The 16,621-nt window shown below is 40.9% G+C and overlaps 1 protein-coding gene across 2 annotated transcripts in view; it reads right to left on the bottom strand.

The window, feature by feature from the left end:
- LOC128939816 (6-phosphofructo-2-kinase/fructose-2,6-bisphosphatase 4) overlaps window positions 1-16,621 on the bottom strand; it is a 49,167-nt gene that overhangs the window by 16,112 nt on the left and 16,434 nt on the right. The window contains exons 1-7 of one of the 2 annotated variants that reach the window (XM_054281025.1): window positions 16,487-16,617; window positions 9,329-9,445; window positions 5,328-5,424; window positions 2,945-3,011; window positions 1,715-1,789; window positions 821-877; window positions 374-495 (exon numbers count right to left, since the gene is read on the bottom strand). In XM_054281025.1, the coding sequence (XP_054137000.1) occupies window positions 374-495; window positions 821-877; window positions 1,715-1,789; window positions 2,945-3,011; window positions 5,328-5,424; window positions 9,329-9,445; window positions 16,487-16,592 (641 nt within the window). In that variant the 5' untranslated portion in view covers window positions 16,593-16,617. Of the gene's footprint in view, window positions 1-373; window positions 496-820; window positions 878-1,714; window positions 1,790-2,944; window positions 3,012-5,327; window positions 5,425-9,328; window positions 9,446-16,486; window positions 16,618-16,621 lie in introns of those variants that run through there. The other variant, XM_054281026.1, reaches the window with a different exon arrangement.

Below are 16,621 nucleotides of genomic sequence, written 5' to 3' on the forward strand. Positions count from 1 at the left end.
GCTTACAAATCACTCATGTCTCCCCTAGGTACCAAAAAAAACCAAGTACCAACCAAACACTGTAGAAAGTCTGGAATAATTGCTAAATGCTGGTTCTATCCCAGAAGAATAAATATCATTCCCCAAGTGGGAAAATCCAAAAGAATATTGTCCCAGACTAGTCTCACTAGCCAATTTTCCTCAAAGAAGGCAGTTTCCATGCTACACCCCTACAGTCAACACTCCAATTTGCCAAAGGAGAGAGAGAAATCAAGCCACTAAAATAATGACTTGAAAGCCCTAATCCCCAGTACAGGATGCCCCAACCATTAAAACAACATTTAAATAATGCTGTGATCACCAGCAGTAATAACAGAGTTGTTTCATCACTTACTTGTCCAGAGTTTCATCTAAAGTCTCATATGAGTTCTTGTAGCACTCTATTCTTTTCATGAAGTCTTCTGTTGCTTCATCATTGCTACAATCCACATAGTCAGGACTGCCCAGCTTCACTTGCTGTTTAAAATAAAACCAGGAGAACAGTATTTAAGTTTCCTTCCCTTCTACATGGATGTTTAAAGAAATAGAGAGTGGGAGAACACAACAAAAAGCTTTGTCTGCAACTTCATTAAAATACATGTAAAGCAAAAAAGAACTCTACTCTTCAGAGAATTAAACTTCTGAGCTAGTAACATCCACATTGACAGGGGAAAAAAAATTTTTTTTTCCATTAATGAGAGCTAAGGTGGGGTTTTTACTATTGGAAGTTCTTATAATGTACTTCTAAAAATACTAAACTACTTTAAGCCTCCCAATATCAAGCAAACTTAACTTTACTCACCACAATGTTTGCAGCAATGACCTCTGGATCAACACATACAGACTCCACAAAAAAGGTCTTCAGTCCAAATGGGAGGGAGAGGAACAGAAGAGAGGGAGAAGGAAGATGCATGAGAACACCTCTGGGTACTAACACACAAGCAGCATGTCACCCACTTCCATGCCAAGGCCTTTTCCCTCCATTTACTCAGAAAGCTTCTCCAGACCTCTCATCAGAAATCCCTGGCTCCCATTCCATGACACATCATGCTCTGTGCTCTTTTCCCCAACAATGCTTGCAAGTGGAAAATTCTTGCAGTACAAAAAACGTAGGATGGAAGAGGAAAAAGCAAATGCAGAGGATGCTGGTTCAGCCCCACAAACAGTAACTAACATTTCTGAATTAACATTTCAGAAGCCTCCCAGCTCATGGAGTAGCCTCACTTATAAAGAGGCTTGTGTTCTGCTGTGCCAAAGGCTTACAGAGATTAAGTTTAGAGGAAATGAAAGATGACTGGAGAACAGCTAAATGTAAAACCAGAAGGTAGAAAACCACTAAGTTCAACTAACACAGAACCCCTTCGTGTTCCTGCAGCAAAGATCTGAACTGCATGAAAAACCATACTTTAAAAGCTCTTTCTGACACTGCACTCATGACCACAGGTCCAGGAACACAGAATTGAAGCCGTAGCACAAAATACCTTAGCTACAAACAGTACAAACACTTAAGATGAGAAAAATGAGGACTGAATGACTTCTAATCACAAACAATGCTTAGGAACACAGAACACATTATTGATTAAACATCCAAGAAAGACATGGCTTGTGCTAGTGCACTTAGAGTACAGATAAGGACAAAACTACCACTGGCTTACCTGGCCATGCAGTAGCTCAGAACTGCTTTGCTTTCACTCACCTTATACCCATTTTCTTCACCAAATTTATAAATAGTTTCTCTACGTTCTCGAGTTGTGTTTGTAGCATCAAAGACCTAGGAATAATTAAAGGGAAAGAGAAAAAGGAATGTGGAAAGCACTGTAATAGTAACAACAAAAACATTCAGTCCAAGTCCCTCAGTCTGAAGGAAAGCAATGGAAACTTCCCCCTCCCTCAACCCCACTATCTCAACATGTTCAAGAAGAAAACAAAGACATTACTACTTTACACATATTCTTTTTTTAAATACTAAAATTTAGTAATATTTTGAAAGCAGTTCTAGCAGAACTCTTGGACTTGGAAAAGGAAATCAGAATTTAAGCCTAGCACATAGTACAGGAGAGAATTTTCCTCCTTGCCCCTTATCAGCATTAAATATTAATGCACAAGTTTTTAGTGAACTTATGCTACCAAAAAAAAAAAGCTGCAATTCAATGGGCTGTTCAAAATGCAAGTGTAAAACTTGCAAGAGTTGTAAACTCTGCCCATGAATAATACCATCAATGCAGCCATTTTCCTAGGAACTCAGTTTATCTCTGAACACATCAATGTCTTACTAAAGTACGAAGTTTGCCAAAGCTTAACATTTACCTCATTATCCAGCAGAACTTATAGTTAATGGTTTTCCCTGTTTAGTTAATAAAAACCTCAGTGCTGTGTCAGTAGTCTCAAGACAAAACTCTAAAAATTAGTCTCAACACACAATGTCAATAGTTGAAGAACTGATGTTTTGTATCCCATTATTAAATACTCAGGTATGCACCAAGTTATTATAAGTTTCTCCTGCTCTCTTCAAACATTTCTCATGCCAGTAATAAGTGCCAAGAGAATACTTTTTGTTCAGCAAGTCTTTACCTTCCATTTGGAACACTAAACTATCAAATAGACATGCAAGCAAAATGGCAGATGGTTTAATGGCACATTGTGGAGCACTGTCCTATAGCAATGTGAAGAGAAGGTAGACTTTTTCCTTGGTGTTATCCTCTTCTCAGCTAATCCTCCAAATCAAACGTAGTTGCTCAATATGGCATTATCACCCTGAAATTCAGCATTCACTTCACAGCAGCAACAAGGCAGACTTAACTGCCAAAGGACAGAAATGTGGTGTACTGGACAGCTGCTGTAACTACTCAGGCTGTGTATAATCCAGCAGACACACACAGTTTGGTGCAGAGGCACCTCAAGAAGGTGTCTCCAAGAAGAAACTTACAGCCACGTGCCCGTTCTCCTCGCTGAGGTACTGCCGGACGTCGTTCAGCGCGGCTAAGGCACACTGTCTGCACAGGGAAAGAACCACAGAATACAGATAAGGGCATCTTGTTATGCACCTGGGAGAAAAGGGCCCTGGGGATGTTAAGACAATCTATCTCAAAAACATAGACCTCCCTCCAAACACGGGGAAAAGCCAACAGATATCAGCCAAGCTACACTAAGGAAATGTGGTCACGTCACCTTGCTCCTCTGTGTCACTGACACAGCTACTCATGTCCACAGAACACCCATCAGCTTTGCTTGAAGGATACCCTTCCACTCATCTAAAATAACATCACTGAAACATCCCTATATGCTTTTCCCAATTACCTATTCATTCATAACTGCTTCTTAATTTGATTTGCAAAATATTAAACAAAATTAATCAACTCAAGGCCTTTATCTTGTGGCACCAAGTTGGAGAGGCAACTATTTTTCAGTTATCCACTTACTCTCTTTTGAGCTATTGTGTGAAAACTGCTTATGTAGAAAAAATTTATTAATACAGAGAGCAAAACAAAGGTAGCATCAAGTCTTAGTGACTGAGATGAAATATCATCCCACTGCAGTCACCAACCCAGTGTAATTAGTACTGGAGACAGCTGAGGACATGAACACCAAAAATCCCCACCCTGACATACTTTACACTTGTGTTAAATCTGGACAAGAACACATGAATATGCAACTTTCCTCTGTCCCCAGCATTAGCATTATCTTCGAAGTCCATTATGATTCCTAACACACCAGTAAAGCTGGAGGGCAACATCGTACAGGATTTACTTGTTAGCAGAACAAAGCCCCATTTATTCCCAGGAAGTACAGCCTCTCTGCAGTACCAACATAAAAGCCTACCCATTTCAACAGCCCTTCCCTACATTACTCCTAAATTTTCTTTCCAGACTGAAATTCATAACTGCTCTATTTAACACCTTCTGGAAGCACAGCTTTATCTTGAAAGAGAAATGAAGGCTTCTGGATCCTGACAGTATTTCCACATTAGCACAGTTAACAGATGTCAGGAGCTGAGATTCATCACCCAGGTCTTCACTGAATAAATACAAACCCTCTTTACTCATTGCTAACCAGGCAGATCATCTCACACAGCCCATTTCATGCTACATCCCTCAGCACTTAGCCTAATAGGTGGCACAGAGGCACATTAAAAGGTTTGGCTCTACCTGTAAGCAAAAAGTAGTGGCTTGCAAAGCTAATGCACTTCATAACTGCTCTGCTCTTATCCCCAAGGATTGGGAGGCTCTTATGCAAGCTGTTCTCCTTTGGCTTTAGCAACACTCTGTGCTGCTGAGGGGGAGAAAGGGAAGAGAGAGGGGGGACAAGGCAAGGACAGCCACAAAAGAACTCCAGATGGTTTTGATGTATAAGGTGAAGCTGAATTAAGAACAAGGCAGTCCATATTTTAAGTAGCCTAAATAAATACTATTTCTATCCATATCAAATTTCTCATTTCACACTGCATGCTCCAAGGGCTTTCATGAACACACTAAAAAGTACAGTGCGTGTCCAAGAAAATCAAAAGGCCCTCTTGCTTGATCTCCTCTAGGAAAGAAGCAGCTCCTTTTTGTTCTGACCCTTTCTCCACAAGGTCTGCCCTACATTAAAGCACAGCCTCTTTCCAGGCAGGAGCAGACACTCAAATGCTTCATCTGGACATAGAACTCTGCTTCTCTCCTTGCTTTGCACAGCATTAGCAAAACATGGCAATTTTTGAGGCTGTGCATTGAGGGAATGAATGAGGCATCTGCATGGTGGCCAAACCCACAATTTCAGGGAGAAAATGATCACATTTGATTCTCACTCATTTAAACAGATAATGATGAATACATTCAAAGTGCTCCAGATGAACAATTTCATTATACAAATCAAAAAGAAAAGCAGTTATGTGGGTTTTTTTCCTGTATGAAGCAAACAAAAGCTCTAAAATGGGATTTTAGGAATTATGCAGCAGAAGGAGTCACATTTATTAGCTGGTACTTTACAAGAAGGTAGGAAAAGTTATTACTATCTATTAAAATAGTTTTTCAGTGAAAATATCCTGGAGTATCTACAGGAGTAACAGTAATCACATCCTAATGAAAATGAATCAAGGACTTCTCTCAATTTCTGATGCTTGAGATGAAACAATCAAGAGAAAAAGACCCCCAAATTTTAATCAGGCTAAAGAAATCATTACTCCATCTTCTCTAGAATGTATTTTCCTGCAGTCTCCCTAAGGTCTTCTTGATCATACAAAAATGCAGCTTCAAGCAATCTCTAAGAGCAAATTAAACAGGATATCCTTTTAATACAATTAGCATGGTGTACCAAGCACAATCAAAACTTACTTCCTGATTTTCAAGCCTTCTTCATTGTCAGGCAGGAAGAATTCAAAGGATTTGTATTTTTTCACCAAATCTCGACGATACTGACCAACATTAAATTCTGCCAAGAGAAACCAGCATTAGCAAGAGCCAACAACAGAAACATGAAAAGGTCATGACAACTTTGAAAGCAAACTTCCTGCAAAGATAAAATAACTTGGCCTGTAAGAAGTCAATCTATCATACTTCTTTTTGTGTTTTGTGAGGTTTAAAATAGCCAAGACAGCAATAGATCTTGGAAATAGCTAAAGAACATTTGGGCTGTAGTCACTCTACTTCAGTGGCCACACTGAAGTGTGCCTTTGTCTGCCAGTTTGCCTGGACAACAAAAAGGAATTATTTTCCTCCTTTTCTGGAGTTACTCAAAATCTATAAAGAACTAGTAATGATTATTGGTATTAATAATAATTTATTATTATCATTAGCTTCTTCTCCTTCTATGTATATGTACAGTGAAACAGTATTCAGATAACACCTCCCAAAACTTACAATTCTTATTTCAGCACAAGGCAGAGCTCTAAATAGAACTAAACAATCTTGCTTTAAGTAAACAAAACTTAAAATTCCAGTAGTGAAAACATTTTTTCAAAACACTGCTCTAATATTTCTATTCCTTAAGGATTAGTATTTCACAACCCCTGTTCCACTTACTGGGAAAAAAAAAAGACAAATTGCCAAAACAAAAAAAATAATTTAAAAATCATCCTAAGTATGAAACAATCTCACTGGGATCTCTTCTCAGTGGTCAAAAACCACCTACTCCTTATCTGGGTAAAGGTGCAAAAGGTCCATGGCCAAACACAACATCAGGTTGCAATATCAGGTATGGGATTAAGGCAAGATAGTTCTGCTTTGCCCCAGAGCAGAGTGACACTGAACCCTAATTCATTTCATTCAATGGCTCTGAAAGCAGGCCTCTGAAATACAATTAATGTTTAAGTTGTTTCAGATCTACAGGTTTTTTCTGTTGAACTGCAAAGCTTTTGGTTTTGTTTTTTTTTAACATTAAACCACACTGAAGTATTCTGTTTGAGATGCTGCCAAGGTACAACTCTATTTGCCAGACTTCATTTCTGGAAAGAGGAAAAGAAGCAGTAGACTCAATTACAAGGCTGCAGTTAAGAAAGAAGACAGAATAGAAGAGCCCATGAACCAGCTGCTGTATACAGATTGCTGCTCGGATTGGAGGCAGAGCATAAAGATATAAAAATTATTTTTTTCCCCAAAAGTCAAGTTTTGTTTGAGCTCAGCAGTGTTGATGGAATGCATCATGACATGGGTTACAGAACAATCCAGGTGATTCTGTGATGGTTTTAATAAGCACTGGCCACAGTGGCTACATGATAAGGTGAGTCCTTATAAAAAATAATGGATTTCATGAGAAGGAATAGTTACTGCCAGAGAGCCATGCAGAGGAGAGGAAAAAGTGCTATCTAGTGGGACAATCTCCAGCCTTTATTCTTAGCAGCCATGCCTATGGAAAATTTTCTCAAAGCTCACTGGTATCACAACCACAACTATTCAAAAAAGCTTCCAAGGCTTAGTATCTCAAAACCACATTGCAACACAATTCTATTCAGACATCTAATTGACCTCATTTCCTTCAAAAAGCACAGACAAAAGTGTACCCTGTACTTTTAACCATTTCCCATTCTATACAACAGAGGAATTTGGAAGGAAGAAAACACAGAAATGGTGGCTGAAATTATTTAACCACCACCAAAAGCCTGGGCTATTTACCTCCACCTTCTGTTCTTGAACTCTCCAGCTTGCTTAACGTTACATGAAAAGATGGCATTTATCTTTTCTCTGGTTTACATAACCTCATCATTTGAGCCATCTGTCTCAGAGAACAAGAACTCCTGCTAAATTAAGCACACACTAATTTTAAGACATTAAGAGCCAAAGGGTAGCAGATGTTAGGGCTACTTGATACTGATCCTGTATCAGTTCAGTCCCACCAAGTGGAAGAATTAGGGAAAATGTCATCTATCCCCTCAGCCAGGCAGTGAGGTGTTTCACAGTGACTTCAGTAAAATTGCATCACTGAAGACACAAACAGAAAGGCTCTGTGGTTTGCTGAGAAAATCTCAGGCACCCTTTCTAACAAAGACAAACAATACTCAGCAACCAAGGACAGAACCTCATATGGCAACTTTAGGCTGCATATTTTTGTAAAATCAGGCAGCAATGCTCTACCTGTTTTTCATCAAGCACAAGTGAGTGTGTTTTCTGATGTGCTGCTCACAGTAGCCCACAGAATTTTTCCTACAGTTGGGCCAAACACCACCTACAGCACAATTAGTATTTGGGATGCATTCAACCAAGCATGAACCAGATGTGGATAATATCTTTCTGCTGTCCAGTACTGGATTTCTGCTAGTCAAAGATCACACAGTGAAGTGCTCAAACTCAATGACATTTATACATAACACATCTCATAAATTTAAGTTACATGTGTATCTAACATACAAGTATTTTGTCAGTTGGATATAGGCTAAACTGCTTGGATTGTTATTCCATTTCAGCCTAATGGATAAAACTGAACTCTGAACTAGCTGATATTGGTCACCATAAGGGTTAAACTGTGTGAAAACAGTCAAAATAAAGTGATTATTCAAGTCCTGTAAATTCTCATACTTAATACATCCCCCATAATGTCTCTTCTAAATAAAGCACATTATACAAGTTCCTAAAAACTTAACAAAACACCCACACAAAAAGCTTTACCCTAGAATCAAAAGGCAGTTTAAATATAGGCCAGAATTTTTCATCTTGACTTCTTAGAGTGACTAGGAAATACATCTCTGCACAGCAAGCCAAAACTCCACACTTTAGTATGACCTCATATGTGCAATGTCATTTAAATTATTAACTAGGCATGAAGCTACTATTACTGCACTGGACACAGAATCCCAGCACACCAAATGTGTCTTGCTCTTCTGCACAGAGACAGGAGAAGGAAGGAGAGGTGGCTGCTCAGAACCTCAAATGCACTTAAGTCCTGTTTACTGGACCCACAAGATACCAGAGAGGTCCTTGGCACAGCCAATCTGAGCCATTTCCTGCCCAAAACACACAGGGAAATCTTTAAGGAGGTGATAACAAGTGGCTGCCTCAGTCTTTGGGCTCTTAGTATTTAGACAAAGAACTGCAAGTCATTACACAAACATAAAGAAGTAAAGAACTGCAAGCAGCACGAAGTTCACAGAAAAAAAAAGCTGGAGAAGTCGGCAAGTTTAACAAAGTGAAGTGCTCAAACTCAATGACATTTATACATAACACATCTCATAAATTTAAGTTACATGTCTATCTAACATACAAGTATTTTGTCACCTTGGATATAGGCTAAACTGCTTGGATTGTCATTCCATTTCAGCCTAATGGATAAAACTGAACTCTGAACTAGCTGATACTGGTCATCAGAAAGGTTAAACCATATGGAAACAGTCAAAATCAAGTGATAACAAGTGTCTGCCTCAGTCTCTGGGCTCTTAGTACTTAGACAAAGAACTGCAAGTCATTACACAAACATAAAGAAGTAAGGAACTGCAAGTAGCACAAAGTTCACAGAGAAAAAAAGATGGAGAAGTCGGGAAGTTTAACCTAGAAGTGGCGATTGCTCAACTGCTTGTAAACAACATTCCTTTTCACCTAAATGAAGAAAGGAGAAGGGAAACAAGGAAAAAATAAATAAACAAAAAAGGGCAGTGTTTCACGATAAGGGAAAAAGTTTGATTTAGGCACCTGACAGAACAAGAAGACAAAGGAACAGTCAAAATAATTTGATTAATTAGCACATAAACAGCAACGTGCCTGTGTATGTTATTGCTTAAAAATACATTAACAAAGCAGAAGGATTTTTAAATAGTCAAACTTGGCAACAAAATTACTGGAAATCAGGTTTATAAAGCCCCTAAGGTTGTGCCCTGTCCTTCTGCTGTAAACAACAGTAAACCCATCACCTTTTGTGGGCACTCCAATCCAGTTTAGGTAGCGTGTCAGCTTCTTGGAGATGTAGGTTTTTCCTCTCGCTGGCAGACCCACCATGACAATCAGAGTAGGGCAATTGGTCATACATACTGCAAAGGAAACACAGGAAATCAGCATTTACCAACAGCATTCCCACAAAGCAAAGGCTGCTGCTCCTGCAGGGAAAACCCCTCTCTGTGAGCCCCCCAAGGAGGTGCCCCCAAGCAGCTCATGCACTGTCACCATTTGGGGCTCCACAGCAGGACAGGGACCCTGACCACCCTTTTATGCTGAATTTTGGAAGGGTGAGTCAGTGGTAGTGCAATGATGGACAGGTGAGGTGCAAACACGCAGGAAAGAAGAAACCTGTGTGTTGGCACATAGAAACAATCCCAAAATAAAGACAACTGACATCTTATGCCCCTGTGTACCTCAGTTCAGTGCTTGCATTGAAAGGAAACAGCAAGGTGTACAGTTTTAAAATAATTTTTGTATTTTTAAAACAAGATCTAAACATGGTTCAACCTTTTCTTGATTTTGAGCAAAACAAGCATGACAAACACATCTTAATACATTATAGTAAAACAAGCTACTCGCTACTGATTTTTTCTCCTTTAAGTATAATTAACACTAAAAACTCTCTTGAGCAGAAGTCATTTTGACTGTTACTAAGAATAAGACAAGTATTCTATATAATCAAGTATAATAATCTAATATAGATATATGTACACACTCTTAATTAAAGTCGTGGCATTTAATTAAAAAACTCAGCAGTGTAGGAGGCTGGAGGAATTGTATTTGCAATCTGAAAATCTTGTGCATTTCCTTTCAAATCACAAGTTTTTGAACATTTTAACAGCACAAAACTAAGGATACCTTGCATTAATCTATCACAGCTACAAGGAACTGCCTAAAAAGAAAGAAGATATTAAAGTGATGCAGATACCACCAGCTCCCTCCACCCTCTATTTTTAAGGGAATTCATTTCTGCACAATCCACATGTCTATTGATTTCCTCAGTGCCTTGACAGAGGAGACATCAATTCACTCCAAAAGACCAAATCTCAGTGATTAGCTGTAAGGCATAACTGAATTGTTGTACAAAGGGCTGCGATTGCTCAAAATTCCCAAACTCCCATCCCACAAAGCCACTTGGTGCAGAAAGTTCACATGACTGAATCAAAAAAGAACAAGCAGATTAGCAAAGGCAGATGTGCTGTTTTAAAATGCACAATGAAAGACACAAACCAAAAAGCATTAAAAATACACCACTTTTCATGAGGGAGAGAAGGTAAAATGGTACCCAACCTCAAATCCATGAAACAGGCAACTACTCCCTGTAATGACAGCTACAGGGAACTAAATGCAAAGCAAAACAGATCCATCCAAACATGACCAAGTCTCTGGAAGGACACTGATAAAAACCCTCAGAGAAAATTCCTCTGAGCAGAAGCCTATAAACAAGAAGGGTAATTACTTATTTTCCTCTTTGTCATAAGTTCAGGCTGTGAACCCCCTCTCCAAGAGGATGAAGTCTCTAGGGAAACAGCAAAGCCTATGGAGTGCCAAGAGCACAGTGCTTATTAAGTTAACAGCCTTGCTTCCGGCTTTAAGGACAGTGCAATAAAATACTGAGGTGAGAGAAACCCCAGGGCCCCAAGAAATTTTAAGAGAAGACATTTTTCTTCAAAGTCTGTTCAAAAGATCCTTCACCTGAAACATCTGGCTCAGTTTTGAACAATTTTTCAGCACAAACAGTGAAGTAAGAGCAGTAAAAGACAAACCAGGATCTGTACAGAAAGGCTCCGTACACAGCCCAAACTCCTCCTGTTCTGCAAGGAATTGTGCTGTAACAGGCTTTTCTACCCATTCCAAGCAGAATTCGACTTTTTGCTCTTAGAGCATCTCTTTCTTTCTTTTTTTTCTTTTCCTCAGCCATACAAATTTCACCTTCTCACAGAATATCTGTCCTCCAGTAATGCCACGATAAACCTGTATGGAGCAAAACTGAAGTCTGGGAAGCTTCCATGAAGAGTCCTGCAAACCACTTAAATTAAATGGCTGCTTCACAGATTATATCAACAGCTAAATTTCTAAATTAAGTCCTTCTTAAGGCCTGCATGGGTTTGTGATATATTTTCTAACCAACCAGCAAACTAGATCAACCCAACTACAACATGCACAAGGGACATTCAGTGCCAGTCTGCTACCACCTCCATTTTTACATCTATATCCTCAAAGAAAGTACAACACCAGCAAAGCTGCCTTTGTCAGAACCCCATGTGTCCAGTTCAACAGGCACGTCTCACCCCTTATTCCAATCATTCTGGTGAGTAACCACAGAGCAGAAACCAAGAGAAATATCCCAATAAACAAGAGGCAATCCTACTCTTGTTAGGTGCCAGGCTGACCAAGAGTGCTTTTACTCTACAAAGACAGATGAGTTTGTAAGGAGGAACACCACTGATGCCAATGATCCCAAATCTGCTTTTACAAAAAGCCACAGCCCTGTAAGCAATACTTCACAGGCCACGGTGCTACAGGAATGTGCCACCCTCAGGGCTTGTCCTTAACAAGAGGGGGGCAGTTCACAGTCTAAAATTCAGGGCACTAAAGAAATGTTTGGTGTTCTGGATTGATGGCCACCCATGGCTGCAGCCTCACACCTGCACAGGTGGCACTCAGTGACAAACACACCTGTGCACTGGCAAGCAGAAGCCAAAGACACCTGTGCTGGCCAAAACAGCCCATTCACAGCTAAATGAGAGAACTAAAAATAAAAGCACACAAAGCAGCTATTTCACTTCTTCTGTACTTCTGTGCAGCATTCTCAACACACAAAGACTCAGCACAGCAGACCCTTATGATCCTGTGTAATTAACAATGCTTAATTTTGCTCATTAACTGAATAAAAAAAGTTAAGACCAGAACAGAATGCCAAGTTCTTGAATGTATCAAATGGATGTATCAAATACTCCAAAGAAATTAACTGTCTTTCACGTTATCTAAACCACAGTTTCTCAACAGAACATTGCCAACACTCCCTGCAAGCAGGGGGAAATAGCCATTCCCATGGAGGTATTTTCATTATCAGTGTCTCATGGTTTACATTTTCCCTTGAAGAAATGTAAGCAAGTTTGACACAAGGAAGTAAGCTAATAAAAATAGCCAAACATATCACAAATTACATATATCCCAGTGACACAGTGGTAAATCCCCCTTTTCACAGCACCCCACCATCATTCAATTTATATAAAAACTTCAGTGTGGGTTACAGGTGTGTGAGTTAGAACCAAAGCAGATTCCTAAGGGCACTCCTTACCACTGGATGGTCTGGTTTATCTTCAGAAATACCTCTACACAGTCTAGTCTCTAGAAAAAAAAATCTCATTTTTCACTACTACTTTGCATATGTAACCCCTAGGAGTTTCTGACAGCCCCAACCTGTGGATGTGCCATCAACATTGATTTTGTTAGAGGAACACAAGCACTCAGAACAGTAAAACAAAACTTACAGCTTGTACACCATTGTCTTCAGTCAGTTTTTTCTTTAAAACAGATGCTTGTGATATATACATTTAGGAGTGCATGTTTATAAACAACATCACCAAAGAGAGGGAAAACATAAAGAAACACACCCAAAATTCCAATCAGTGAGGGAAAATGGCCAAATGATGAAATGCTGCAACTGAAGCAAAGTCATTATCCCAGTTTAATATTTCTTAAACATTAGAACAACACAGCAAGTTGCAGCTCGAGAGTAAAATGATGACTGCCTACCCTTCCTAAAGTTTAAGACTTAACAGTCAAGGAGAAAGAAATGACATGTTTATTTCTTGCCTCTATTGTGAAGTAACACAAATGCAAAAGAAGGTTGTGAAACCAAACTGGGACATGGAACAATCTAGATGAGCTGTGCTGCAATTCATCAGCCCTCAAAATTCTTTTGGATCTTGTGAAATCCGAGTCAGAGTTGATATCTTCCAGGTTCCCTTACTACCAAACAAATTATCAACTGTCCTTCCCTTTGACCCAGAATTAGATTTTGTTTTTTCCTTATATGTGTTAAGGACACATGTTTTTTGTATCAAGCTGTTACTGTTAGAGATTTGAAGTTTACAAAGTGTTCTTGCAGTTCCTATGGCCTTCAATTCAAGGCCTGTTCTCCAAAAATCCTGCACTATTTTGAGGCTCATACACAAGTATCTCTGACTTTAAGCCAACACAACCATCCTTCCAAATAAGGTCAGCCCTACATGCTTTTCCCATCACTTACCCAAGCTAACCATTGTTAATCCATCATATCTTTTTGATCAACAATGACAACCAGCCTCCCTTCTTTGCATCCCATGGAGACGAGTTCCCCATCCTGCTGTTCTTCCTGAAAATCATCTGCTCCTAGACCTGAAGAAGTCCATCATCTTCTAATTTGTGTCTCCTCTTTTTGTCCAAACCACCAGTTTTTACCATCACCTTGGTCCAAGGGATCCAGAATTCACATCTGTCCCCTGGCCAGCCCTGTGCCACCAGCTGTTCTGAGTTGCTCTGTCATGCCCTTCCTCAGGGTCACCTTTTGCTTCTACAGCTTTGATGCCAACAGCAAGGATCCCACCTCACATCCCACCTCTGCTCCTCAGGCACCATCCTCACCTCATTCCCTCTCCTATTTTCAGTTCCTAGCATGAGGAGCATAAATACACACAAGCAGCATGTGCTCAAACGGCAGAGTTCTTTAGAGCAGAGATAATAATTTGATACTTTTTTTTGGGAGGGGATGTACATTTCTACTGCTGTATCAGCAAATGACATTTATTAGAATGACCAAACTTCAGCAGCTGTCAGGAAACAAAGCATTTAACTATAGCTGGGGAGGAATGTTTAACCACAGGAAGTTCACTATTTATCTCTCACTATAAACATCCTCTGCTGGCTCCCCAAACAACTTTCACTAGGGCCTACTCAGCTATTTGTTTTTTATGTCCACGTTTACAGCCCTCTGCTTGATTCAGAGGTTACAGCAATCTGAACATCCAATGCCAAGAACAGTTTTCATTCAACCTATTCACAAACAAAACTCTCCACAGGTGACCACAGAAGGCAAGCCACAGCTATTAATATGCACAAGATGCAGTTGCAGTGCCCTCAGGTGTGACTCTGGAAGTCACCAGAACAGCCACCTTGTGTCCCCAGCTGTAAAGCTGCCTGCTCTGTAGGCTGCACACGGACACAGCTCCTCCCCAAAGACCTTGTATTGCACAGCCTGAAAGAACTGGCTCTTCAAAGCCCTGTGACAGCTGAACCCTGGCACAGCTCAACACATTTCTTCCTCCCAAGACAACAGCAGTTGCTACAACTTTTAGAAAACCACACTAAAACCAGCTAACACTGGTGAGTCTTTTTGTAGACAAACCTGCCACAGTTACCTGAAGCAGAAAGAACCAGAGCTGGTCAGCCCAACAGAGCCCCAGTGACCCATCTGGGCAGCTCATGCTGCCAGCTGCAGCACCCACAGGTCACACTGCCTCACCAGAGCACAGGGCAACACAGGACACATGGAAATCCCCGGGAAATGGAGTCTGCAACTCCCCTGCACGGGGAAAATTACCAAGTGTTCTCAGTTTGCTGACACTAGATATAAGGTTTTATCAAGGAAAAGTAACTTCTACTCCTACTCCTTTGCAGGCTGTTCATAATTCTTACATATCACAAAGGACTGCAGATTTTTATGTGTAGGGTTGGAAAAAGATTTTTAAAAAAGGCAATCTCTTTTCCTAGCAAAAGATTTTTTTCATTATGCCTGATTATTTGCTCACTCTGAAGTATAAGGCCCACATGACAGTAATACTTCAACTCAAGCTGCTAAATAGCTCTATCTAATAGAGCTATCTCCAAATGACTTTACTTCCAAATCTTTTGACTGCAGTGTGGATACAACACAAAGGCAAAATAAATCCCACTGCAGTCTAGGTGCACTCTCATTTTGGTCCCTTGACAATTTATAAGGGGTCTTAGGCATTAAACTTACAGAGTCCTACAAAAAACCCCACTGGCATGCGAAATATTTTTAAATTTATAATCAAGTGAAGCTAAACAATTCTGCCAAGAAGACAATGTACATCATCAAATTACACATGACTCATACGCAATTTTGTTCTTGGGTTTGGGGGATTTTTTGTAAAACAGTATCTGTGTCAGAGTTATAACAGATATTACTCTGTTTGGAAAAGAGACGCCACATTAAGGCTAAAATGAAGCAGTCTTCCTAGCATGTTTACAAAGCATTTATACACATTTTCTGACCCTCTTCCTACTTCAGCATTCATCTCAATCTGCCATGGCTCAGATGCTGCAGTAATTCAGCTCCCACAGAAACACACTCCTGCCTGCTTGCCCAGCACACAACAAGAGAGTGAGGGGTGGTTTAGGGGTTTTTTTGTGGGGGAGGGGGTTTGGTTTCCTCTTTTAGCAAGGGCTGGACCAAAGCAGGAGCAGAGAGCCAAGGCTGCAGCCCATGGACTCCTGCCACACCGGCAGAGCCTCACCTCTGTCAGCACAGCATCTCTGCATGACAAACACAAACAATTCCACACGACAAAGCCCCTTTTGTCTGCAAAACTGCCGTGTACCGGACCTCTGTGACTTAAGTAAGGGGGGAAATGAGAGGAAGAGGAGGTAAAAAACAACCTGTGAGGCAAAGTTTGTTAATGAACTATGGTTTACAAACGCCGCAGCCAAAGTCTCACGAGGCGGATGACTTGGCTGGCTGCACCTCAGAATATGGGAAGTCATTAACTCATGGAACAGATGGGCTGATACAGCACTGGCCTTAAAGGAAAAAAAATACAAAGGAACACAACAACCAAAACAAGAGCATTGTGACATCTTCAGGCCTCTCTCCAAGACGAATACACCGAACATAAACGCTCCCTGACACCAGCGCGTCTAACAAATAAAAAACCCAAACAAACCCGCAAAAACACCAACAAAAGCAACCAGCAGACACACTGATCCCAGCTGAGCTTCCCTGCCTTCCCGGGAGCACGGAAGCAGCCGCAGCAGCTCCGGGGCCCGCCGCCCCGCAGTGACCGACCCCACGCGCCGGGGCTGGGCTCCATCCCCCCAGCCCCCTGAGGCCGGCCCGGCCCGCTCACCGCCGCGCTGCGCGCTGTGCCCCGCGGGCAGCCCGTTGTCGTAGGGCTCCCACGTCTTCTGCAGCGGGTTCTGCGTGAGCTCCCGAGCCCCCGGAGCCGCCGCCATCCTCGGCCGCTCCCGGCTCCCACCGCTGC

Source organism: Melozone crissalis, unplaced genomic scaffold (assembly GCF_028551555.1).
Source record: "Melozone crissalis strain CALT ecotype California unplaced genomic scaffold, PUWL_Pcris_2 ptg000029l_1, whole genome shotgun sequence".
In the NCBI taxonomy this organism is placed as follows: Eukaryota; Metazoa; Chordata; class Aves; order Passeriformes; family Passerellidae; genus Melozone; species Melozone crissalis.